Consider the following 11072-nt stretch of genomic DNA (forward strand, 5'->3'; position numbering starts at 1 on the left):
TTCATGAGAACTCCATATAGGGAGAAAAGAACTTCAAATAAAGAACTCAAATTACCTCGTTGGCACATGTAGTCTCTCTGTTATATATACCTCACCACCATTGGATTTCTAAATGTTTGCCCCCACTCTCTATTGGTACAATGTGGGTTTTATGGGAGAGTGTGCCCCAGACTTTTAGAAGATTGTTCTTTATACCACCTGTTCTTGCTATACCAGCTCAGTAAATACCTTTTCCTAAAAACTAATTATTGCTGCTACCTGTTAATAAATGGGAAGCATACCAGTGGGGCTTCATGAAGAAATGTACTAAAAACTCTAGTCTTTAGAATTACCTATAGAACCCTGAGAAAGGAAGTAGGGGATCCAGCCTGCTGATGTGGGAGTGGGAGTTATGGAAGAAGCCTTGGAGGAAGCATTGTACTAGAATGGGCACTGGCCTGTTCAGCAGGTATTTCTGATTCTGAGGAGGTACAATTTGAACCTTGAGCTACAATTTGATCTTTATTTGAATTAGGAATCAGGGAGGAAGGAATTGAACTTATTCTTTCCATGAGCAGACTTCTTTGGTCCATAGAGTAGCTAGATCATTAGCTCCTCAAAATATTTTTCCCTCCTAGCTATGTTCTAAGTCTCTGGAGATTGCTACTATAATTCACTAACCTTCTCATATTGGAACTTCCCTCAGCACTTGGGACTTTCTCACCTCGGAAAGCCCTCTTCATTCTCATAAGTAAGTTCGTTCCAGAGGCCTCCATTTGGGGATAGGCTCAGGCTGAATATTATTCACCTTCTAGCTGTGATTCTAGCTCTCCAGACTTTGCCACCAGGTCCCCACATGAGTACCTCCCTTCCTACCCCACCTGCTTTTCAGCTCTCTTTTATGAGTTCTCTTTCCCCCACTAGAATGATAACTATTTAAGGGCAAAGGGCCATCTTTCATTTTTGGTCTATTTGTATGTCCAGTGCCTAGCACAGAGCCTGGCACATAGTAAGCACTTAGAAATGCATGTTGCTTCTTTCCTTAAGTCTATATAGAGACCCTCATGAACCCCAGGTTAAGAACCCTTCATCTATATTATCTCCCTTGTTGACCTCATGAGCTTCAATGGTTTTAATTATCGTCTCTGCAGATGATTCTCAGATCTCTATTTCCAACTCTTTCTTGAGTTCCAGTCCTATCTCACCAACTGCCTTTTGGACAACTTAAAGTTAGATTACTCATAAGCAATTCATATTCAAGCTATTTAAAACAGAACTCATTCGATTTTCTCCCCGAACCTCCCCTTCTTCTAAACTTCCCAATTATTATTGAGGATACCATCATTTTCCTAGTCATCTAGCCTCACAACCTTAGAGTCATCCTTTACTCCTCATCCTCGCTCCACATATCCAATCATTGCTAAATCTTGTCATTTCTGATTGGACAACACCTCTTATCTATGTTCCCATCTGTCTAATCACTCTGCTACCATCGCGGTTCAAGGCCTCATCACCTCTCTCCTGGACTATTGCAGTAGTCTCCTAAATTGTCTCCCTGCCTCAACTCTTGTCCCACTGCAATCCATCCTCCATTCACCTGCCAAAGTGATTTTTACAAAGCAGAAGTGACCACATCTTCTCCTGGTCAATAAATTCCAGTGCCCCCATGCTATCTGCAGAATCAAATATAAAGTTGTCAGTTTGGCATTCAAAGTTCTTCATGAAGTGGCCCTTTCCTATCTTTACATTTTCATGTTGCCCCAAGGAGAAAGAAGTGACCTTTAGGAACTGGCATAGTGGTATCTGAAACAAGGACTCATCTGGAAGCCATATTCTAAGTGGATATGAATTTGATAGTAAGGTTATATAGGAACTGAGCTCAGTTTGAACCCACTCTCCTCAAAGGACAAAGTGATATAATGGAAAGTGCACCCCAATAGGGAACTGTTTGTACTTTTGTCATAGCATAGCTTCAAAGTAAATATCCTTTTGTAAAAACTAATTGATGTTAATCAGTTAAATGAAACTAGAGCAATAGGAACTGATGTCTAACAGTGTGGCAGAGAGAACAACTGTTGGGGGCTTGAGCCCATGGCAACAGAGAAAAGATATCCCCAAACCTTTCAGGTTATCCCCAGAATCCCGAGGGGGAAATGTAGCTGACTTCAGTCCAGGAGAGTTAGGCCACAAGAATGTGTTCCATATTGGGTCTCATCCAGGATGCAAGTAGAGAAGATCTACTCCTTGGCTCCTCAGGATACCGGTAGAATCCTGAGGGAGAAGAGTAGCCCTCTTGACTCTGAGTATTTACCATATATGTACATGTCTCTCTAGAATATGAACCCCTTGAAAGCAAGGACTTTTTTTGCTTTCCTTTGCGTCCTTAGTGTTTCATAGTCAGTTTGACTGACTGGACCACCCCCACCAAATGTTGTTTTCTGTACCCTCAAGTGCTTTGGCACATATTATCTCTAGACTATCTAGATATTGTTGAAATGGTTGAACTTCCTCAAGGTGTCAGACTGAAATTTTCAGTTGGAAAGAAGACCCAATAGAGGGGAAATTATATAATTTGATTATGATATGAAATGATTGTCCTCCCTCCTTCCAGAAATTGAGTATCAGCCCAGACTATTTCCTTCAAATTTCTAAAAGTTTATTTGGAAAGAATGAGACAAAAAGGGGAGGAGGGAGGGAGCCATTTATCAAGAATGGTGACACTTTTTACAAAATGACAATCTCATTCTTCCCCTTCCCTGGCAGAACAACCCCCAAACCATGGAAATTGGTTTACCAACATCCAGCAAACCAGCAGTTTCTATCAAAGGAAGCAATTCCTCAGACTGCTCAGCTCAACTGTCACCTTTTCAAATACTCCCCCTCTCTAGTGAAGAGAGATATAGATGTAGGGATGGGTCAGGACACTGCTCCTAGTAGCAAACCTGAACCCAGTATAACCTCAGTGCAAAATCAGTAAGAAGGGAGCTTCTGTTTGGCAAGAAGTTATAGCTTCGCTTGGGCACTTTGGGGATCAATTGGGAAGTAGCACAGCTGGGATTTGAGGACTTCAGGTGCAGAGACATCTATAACAGGGCCACCTCCTGCTCCCTCAGCTACAAGAGCAGAGTAGAGCAGAGCAGAACAGAGGCTAAATCCTCATCGGTGGCTGAGGAAGCTTGAAGCAAGGCAGCTTTGGGATTAGGAAAATCAGAAAACAGTGTCTGGAGGCAAGTTGACTGCTCGGGTTGTAGACTATGTAACCATTTGGGAAAAGTGGTGCAATGAAAAGAATGGAATTTGGATTCAGAGAACCAGAATTCAAACCTGGGACAAGTCATTCAAACTTTGGGGGCCTCCCCTCGGTTTGCCATCTTTTTTACAGAAAAGACCCTTTTACGAAGGGCCTAGAATAATTACTAACATGCCTTCCAGCTCTAAATCTATGATTTAGCAATATAAACCGCTCATTTCTCCACTAAGTTAGAATTGGATTTTCTATTGACTGCAGGTACTCCTTATTCTAAGTTAATTTAGTATTTAGGTTTTCCAATTTACACGATGGATGAGGGAGGACGCTGATTAATTTTACGTCACCCAACACCTCAAATTTAAGAAATTTCTGCACAGGACAAGATTAGTTAGAAGCACCTGCTGGGAAAAGGTGATATTCAAGCCCCAAAGGAAACAAATCCTCTGAGATCCAGTGGTAATATCAGGAGATTTCTAGCTAGAAAAGTCATTCCTGGGGGATGGGGAGGCAGAGGGATTAGGGAATGGGGACAGATGACAAAGGAAAGAACCCAGAGTCAGTCAAATTGGAGAAGGGCTACATAGCCCTGGGAGGTGTACAACATCAGCCATCTTGTAGGGGCAGCCATCTCAAGCTGTCTTCACCTTGGCTAGAATGCACCTTGTACATAAAGTGAGGATTACCTGTAGAGGGTGAGGCTGAGACCAAAGCCTCCTCCTCCTACACTCGCATCTTTACACACACAAGTCAAGCACACATCTCCACATACATACTTTTCCCCCACATACAATATTTGCTGGAATAGTTTGCCACACAAACACCTGAGAAGTAATCTTACACACAATTTACATGCAGCCAGATGTGGGAGTGATAAAAGGTGTTGGGTCTATGGCTGGATCAGGAGCTAATTTTAGGGAATAGGGGAACATAAATTTCAGAACCATTACATGGCATAGGTCCCCCTTTCCCAAAAAAGCAATCAGTTAAGAAATAAAAAGGAACAAAATGCACTGAGATCTTCCTGGGCTACTCAGAGGAAGCTGCCTGGAAGGTCCACCGTGTAGGGCTGCTTCCTTAAGACACTTTGACCTTGACCTTCTTGTGGGGGGCAGCCTGCCCCTCACCACCCCTGGACGAAGCCTTCCTCTCAATAAGCTGTTCCTCTGGCTGGCGGGCAATCAGCAGGCGGCAGGTGAGCAAGATCCCGAAGACCAGGGCATGGGCATAACGCTTGAGGGGATCGCCAACCAGCTGATGGAAGAAGAGCACGACCAACACCAGCAAAAGAAGGAAGAAATTGGCGACATCTTTAGGACGGCCAGGGACCACGGTCATGATGATGCCACAGATCACTTCAAGGGTTCCAATGCTTTTTCGGAGAGCAATGGAAGTCACACCCATTTTCTTCAGCAGTGGCAGGGCCCGGACATAACTCTTGTAGGCACGTTTCTGGAATAGGAACATCATAAAGTAGCCATTGTATCAAATCTGGACTTAGATATGGGAATGGAGAAAAATGACCTACAAATTCCTTCTTCCCTGTCACACTCCTTCCTTACAAGTCAAGGACACATTACCCATCTCCTCATAGTGCTCTCCAAATAAAAGCCCAATAACTAAAATTAAGTCATTAGTGGGCTGGCCAGCAGAGAGCACAGTGTAATTAATGGCTGAAAGATAAGTCTCAGTGTCAGGACCTACCTGGGAATCCCTGCTGTCAGGGTCCTGCCTTTGACACACACACCAGTGAAGAAGTTAGTTAGCAGATCCCTAGGCAGAACCCTCAGACTAGGAGTTGCCAACCAACTTCCAAATTCTGCACCCATGGAGGGAATTCCCATTACAGGAGCCTCTTACCCTGATAAAATCACAGGTCTAGTATGTATGGGTGGCCATATATTTGCGTGCAGGGGTGTGTAGACATGTGTGCATGTTTTATATATGTATACTGGAAGGATTTGGAAATCCTTTTTGACCCAGGAGTATGCAAAATAGAGTCTGGTATTATGGGCCAGGATGTGTGATTACCACTCATTAAACCAATCCTTGTAAGCAATTTTCAGGGAGGCAGCAAATCATTCACAAGCTCTGAATTCAAATTCTGACTGCTACTTACAACCTGTGTGACTGGGCAAGTGATTTCATCTCTGGGTGAAATTGGGCCTCAGTTTCTTAAACTGCAAAACAAAAGAGTTGGATCTGGTGGCTTCTAAGGCCCCTTCCATCTTGAAATCTATCTCCTATGACTCCTGAAAGTTCCACTTCATTTGCAAAATGGGTTAACCACACCCATATTCTCCAAGGCCTGACAAATTCCTCACAGCACTGATTCTCTTGAAAATTAAAAGAAAAGAAAACAATAAAGGTGTTATAGTATGTAGTAATTATTCTTATTCTTATTTGGGGATTTTCTGATGTGGAACTTATGATCATTCAGACAAGGATTTTGTTGAAATTTACCTTCATAGTATCCATAAAGTTGGAAAGTATTTGCTAAACAAATGGTGTAAATGAGATTAAACTGCTCCAGAGAATAAGTGGTCCAGGCAACTGCAAACACATCACTGTTATGATTATTACCACTAGCTAGCATTGATACAGTGCTTTAAGGGTTATAAAGCATGCCAAATCTTATCTCATTTGATCTTTTGAAATGTAGTTTACATCCCCCAAATATGCTAACCTTAAGCCATGCCTATATTCTTTTAAGTACATGCCTAAGAACCTCAACTAGGCTATTTCTAGTTCCTGTTTGGATTTGCAAACAATAAGCTTGCATGCCTTTTCCTCACTCTTTTGGACTGCCCTGGTCTCCAACTAGTTGGTATATAAAGATGGGCTTGTTGGACTACACGGACCTCTGGCTAATCTCCCTTTTCACACTGATATTCTGGATGCCTCAGGGGGAAGCTCTGTAGAGTGGTCAGAGGGCCCTTCCTGCTGGTGAAAGCAAGAAAAAGGGGGTCTCTGGCTAGATTTCTAACAATAGCACTTTTATTTGTTTAGTGCTTGACAGTTTTTGAAGCACTTTCATGTCCACTCTCTGAGATGATCCATCCATCAGCCTTGTGAGGTAGGCAGGGAGGAGGAAACTGAGACACACAGTGCCCTAGGCTCACAACTAGTAAACTGCAGTGCTAGGTAGACAGCCAAGGACACTCCTTAGAGATTGAGAGAGGAAGGAAATCTAGACAGTCTGTCATGCAACAGCCTAGATTTGGGGAAAGCACATTTCAAAAGGGTCCGAGGAAAGCTGGGTGGGCTCCCACGGACTCAAGCCCTTCAGAGGCAGCCAGCCCTGGAGGGATGTGGGAGGCTCAAGATAAAGACATATAGTGAAATCGGGCAGTTGGCGTCTGTCTAAGGAGCCCAGGGTGGCTGGGGAAGTCACTCACCAACTGAGCAAATTCAGTTTTAAAAAGAACTGCCTGAAGACGGCAGCAAGGCCATGGAACACTGGAGGTATCCAGGGCCATGGCCCTGTGTGGCCTTTGATATTCCCCGTGCCCATTGCCTGACGAGCTGTGCGAGCATGTCACTCACTAGTTATGTAATTGTGGTCTAGTCTTTGGAGCTCTGTGGGCTTCAGTTTCAGCTCCAAAATGGCAGTGACAACACCTGATTTCCCCTCCTTCGTGGGGTGGTGGTGAGGCAGGTGCTCTGTAAATCTTCAGGCCCAGCATTGTACAATTCCCTGACGGAGGCGAGCTGCTGGGCTTCTTGCTAATAGTCATTTCACTGGGGTCGAGGGAAAAGAGATTCCCCGGGATTTGGCCAGCTCTTGAACCCCAGGCCCCAGTGGATATGGCCTTGACTCTGATCCCTGCTCCACGCCCCACCCCCACCCCACTACAAGGTGGGGAAACCCCGGGACCAAACCTTGGAACACGGAGGGCTCAGGTTTTGTTTAGGCTTATTCAGAGGCACTAAGAGAAAAGCAAAACTGCTACTGAATGGCTTAAAATTCATTGGTGCCATTCATCTGCAGGGGCTTCTCAGGCGGCCCCAAAGGACAGGCAGTAAGTAAGTAATCGCCCCAAAGGCCATTTTCCCCCTCGGCATACGTGGACGATTCCTTCTCAGCCACGGGGTCAGCAGGGAAGCCCCCCACCCAGAGAGGGCAGCACCAATATTGGGGGTGGGGTGCACTTCCTACTTCGGGGAGTCTAGAGACTGCTGTCCCTTCTCCATTGGCTGGGGAAGCTGGGCAAGGGAGTCGGGGCTGGGAGCAGGAAGAGGATGGAGGGGATCTGCGCTCCCACCGCCGGCCAGGCTTTCCGCCAATGCCGCTGTGCACCCCCACTCCGCCCCCCCCCCACCCCCACCCCCACCCGGTTTTGCCCCAGGTGGAAAAAATCTCCAGTTCAGTCTGCGCTTCTGCCTTTTCCCAGCTCCCAGCCTAAATTGCATTCCCCCACCCCACCGCACCCCTTGGGAGGTGGGGCTCTGGTTGTAGCAATCAAGGCACGGCTGTCAGATGCAGGGGAGAGTCAGAGTAGGATGGGGAGGGGAGCGGGAGCGGGAGCGGATTGGCAGGTGCTGTGGGAGAGAGCCAGAAAATACTAGAAACTTCCACGGGCATTTCCTGGTGCACTGAGGAATTCTCGCAGGTCCTCAGCCCTCCCTTCCAGGAAGAGCAGCCCCACCTTCAGCGGAGGGGGGCATCGGGGGCGAGAGCCGCTGGCCAGTCAGTCCCCTTTGCCCATTCCAGATCCATAGAGCAGGCAAAACGTGCCAGAGCCCTGGCCTTGCGCACCCGGCAAAGAAAGTCCATGACCGGCTGTCAGCCCCGAGACGAGAAGCAGGCTTTGCAAATTAGCCTAAAGCCCCTGGAGCCCTGGTAGCGCAAGCAGGCTAAGTGGGATCTCTGACAGGCCCATTCTCCTCCCTCCCCGCCCCCCCCCCCCCAAGCCGCTTCCAGGGGCCTTTCCCCAGCTCACAAAGGCTCCTGACCCCATTTGCTCCGGGGATCGCTGCCTGGCCCCGTCCTAACCCCGAAGTAGCGGAGCTACTCTTGCCGCTGGTTTCTTTCCCTCATAAATGAACTCTCGGGCTCCATCCCTCAGGGACCAGGTTTCCTCATTGGTCCCCCCGGCTATACAGTTTCCGAATAAGGGCGGTGGGGGTGGGGTTGCGCGTTTTGCCGCGGTGGTTGTTTTTGCCCCAGTTGGGGACTCCTTCCGAGCCGAGCCGAGCCGAGCCGAGCCAGGTACTTCTCAGGTCATAGCATCCCAGGCTCCCTGTGCGGAGGACCTGGCTGGGGTGGCCCCTCCCCCCTGCAGCATCGAGCTCTCCAGAGGAGCTCCCAGATGAAATTTCCCTAGCATGGCTATTCCTGCTGCAAAGTTGTGGGGAGAAGGGAAGAAGGTGACATTTAAGGGATCGGGGTGATCACATTAGAGGCACTCGGCACAGAACCCTCCCCCCCCATTCCCACGCCAGCCTGCATGCCCCTGTTAGCCCCCAACGCCCACATTTACCATCTCACTGTAGGCATCCTTGCTGAGCCTGGGGGTCAACTTGATGGTCCCCATGAAGACAAAGAAGAGCCCCAGGGCCACGGACAGGGCCACGATGGTTACTGTCCTGGGGGAAGCCATTGGAGATAGTAGGGGAAGATCCTCCCCGGTCCCTTCTCTTTGGGCTCTCTATCTGGCCAAGAGCCAGACAGTAACCATTGAAGGGGTGGAGGCAGGAGGAAAGCTGTCCAGACAGCAGTAGCAGCAGCAGCAGTCTGCTAGGCTGGGAGGATGACAAAGAGAGGAGGGAGCCGGGGAGAAACACGGGAGCTGGAGATTCCACTACCTTGGGTGCTGGGTCCTAATGCCCCACCCACCGTGGGAGCCAGGACAGAACGTCAGCCCTATGTCTGGACTATTTTCTCTGAGGACAATCAGTGGCATGAGCAAGGCAAGGGGCATGGTGGAGAGCTGCTGAGTGTGCTCTGAGGCCATGGCTGAGATCCCTTTCTCTGCCATTTTCAAGGGATTCATTGAGACCACCAAATTAGAGTTAGGTGGACTTTAGAGACCACGCTGTCTGCCACCCTTTAGTCCTCCATGGACACAGGGCCTTCAACTCATCACCTCACGAGCCAGCCAAATTCCTTTTCAGACAGAAATTCTTCTTCACAAATTGTTGAAATCTAGCTCCCTGTGACTTCAGAAACTGCCCTTAGTTTGGGCCTCTGGAGAGAAGCAGAAATAGCCCAAGTGCTTTCCCATCATCAGACTTTCAATTGCTCCCTTCCTCCCCACCCTGTGCCCCAACACATGCCTTCTTTACGCTAGGCTCAACCTTCCCAGTTCCTTCAAGCAGTCTTCATGTGCTGTGCAGCCTCTATCTAGACTTCTCCTAATCCCCGATGCCCTCCTCAGATGGGGGCCAGGTATATTCTGGACACCTGACTCCAGTGATCCAGTTTGCTTCTGGAGCTTCTCAGGCACACTGTTCACTCTTCTCGGCCTTAGTCTGCTAAACTTCTCCAGGCCTTTCTCAGATGAATTGCTGTCACTTCTATTTTTTGTGTTTTCCCTTTCTCTTTTAGTTCTTTTTCTTCTATCTATACATTAGGCCTGACAAATATTACTTAGCTTAATGGTGACACTCCAGGCTAAAGAGATCATTGACATCTGCCAGAGGCAGCTTTATTCCTTGTCATTTTCCAGTTCAAAATCCTTCTGGGGCTTCTATATATATATATATATATATATATATATATATATATATATATATATATATATATATATATATATATCTTATTATCTATAGGATAAATTCCAAACCCTTTAGTCCAGAACTCAAGGCTCTCAATAATCTCACGTCACCTACCTTACTAGCCTAATTTCCCTTCACTCCTGAGAATCCTTCAGTGAAGCTAGACAGGTTTTCCCATTTCTTACCTGCCCCCCACCCTGCCCCTTGTGCATTATGTTTTCCAGCTTCCCTGAATTTAGTCATGATGTGCCCACATTCTGCAGTACCCTCCACTTATGGAAATCTTAAGCATCTTTCCAGGCTCAGCTCAGCTGCCACCTTTCTAAACTAGTATGTTCACACCAGCTGAAGTGATTTCTTTCCCCTCCATATTTTGTTGGAGCTCTTTTTCAATTACTCATAGAAAAAACATTGCCCCATCTAACGGGTGTTTGTCTATTTCTCTTTTTTTTTTCTCTTAAACTCTAAGCTGTTTGAGGACAGGAGCTGATTCTCTTATTTCTTTTCTCCCTCTTATCACTATGCTAGTGCCTAGCATAACACTTTGTACCTACTAAATGCTCCAAAAAGAGAGATTTTGTGGAATGAATAAAACAGGTCCAAAAAAGTTAGATTTTGTACCCTAGCAGTCATTTATACTTACATAATCAAATGTTCTATCAAGTAGCACAGTGGATAGAGCCTTAGGCCTGGAGTCAGGAAAACACTTCTTCCAGAATTCCAGTTCAGCCTCAGACACTTCCTAGCAAGTCACTTAACCTTGTTTGTCTCTGTTCCTCACCTGTCAAACAAGATGGAGAAGGAAATGGCAAAGCACCAAAGTACCTTTGCCAAGAAAACCCCCAGTGGAGCCCCAAGTGTTGGACACAACTAAACAACAACATCTACCTATCTGTATCACAGATGAATCCCTTCTGAACAGGGTTAGCTCCCCAGTGAATTTTTTTACTGTCATAACTCACTAAACCATATGCAAAGCAATGGAGGAATTTTTATTTATATCAGTGGAAGCAAAATCTACATGGATGAAGTCAAGAATGTTTGAAGTGCCCACGCAGGTGCATATATCAAATCCTTCAGTGAACACAAAGATGAAGGAGGCAGTCTCTGCCGTCCAGGAGTTCAC

General features: G+C 46.6%; 1 protein-coding gene across 1 annotated transcript; it reads right to left on the minus strand.

Moving 5' to 3' along the window:
• Positions 1–2613: 2613 nt before the first annotated feature.
• On the minus strand, positions 2614–9058 carry TMEM35A (transmembrane protein 35A). Its single transcript, XM_001374686.4, has 2 exons — positions 8710–9058; positions 2614–4678 (listed from the first exon to the last, which is right to left on the minus strand). The coding sequence occupies exons 1-2, from the start codon at positions 8827–8829 to the stop codon at positions 4304–4306; spliced, it is 495 nt and encodes a 164-aa protein (XP_001374723.1). The 5' UTR covers positions 8830–9058; the 3' UTR covers positions 2614–4303.
• Between the last annotated feature and the right edge of the window lie 2014 nt (positions 9059–11072).

This window comes from Monodelphis domestica, chromosome X (genome assembly GCF_027887165.1).
Source record: "Monodelphis domestica isolate mMonDom1 chromosome X, mMonDom1.pri, whole genome shotgun sequence".
Taxonomy (NCBI): domain Eukaryota; kingdom Metazoa; phylum Chordata; class Mammalia; order Didelphimorphia; family Didelphidae; genus Monodelphis; species Monodelphis domestica.

Excerpts from the sequence above, each read along its gene's own strand:
- TMEM35A (XM_001374686.4), bottom strand. The coding sequence starts at position 8,829 with ATGGCTTCCCCCAGGACAGTAACCATCGTGGCCCTGTCCGTGGCCCTG. Across the intron at positions 4,679-8,709 it reads AGGATGCCTACAGTGAGATG|AAACGTGCCTACAAGAGTTA; the intron begins GTAAATGTGGGC and ends TTCCTATTCCAG.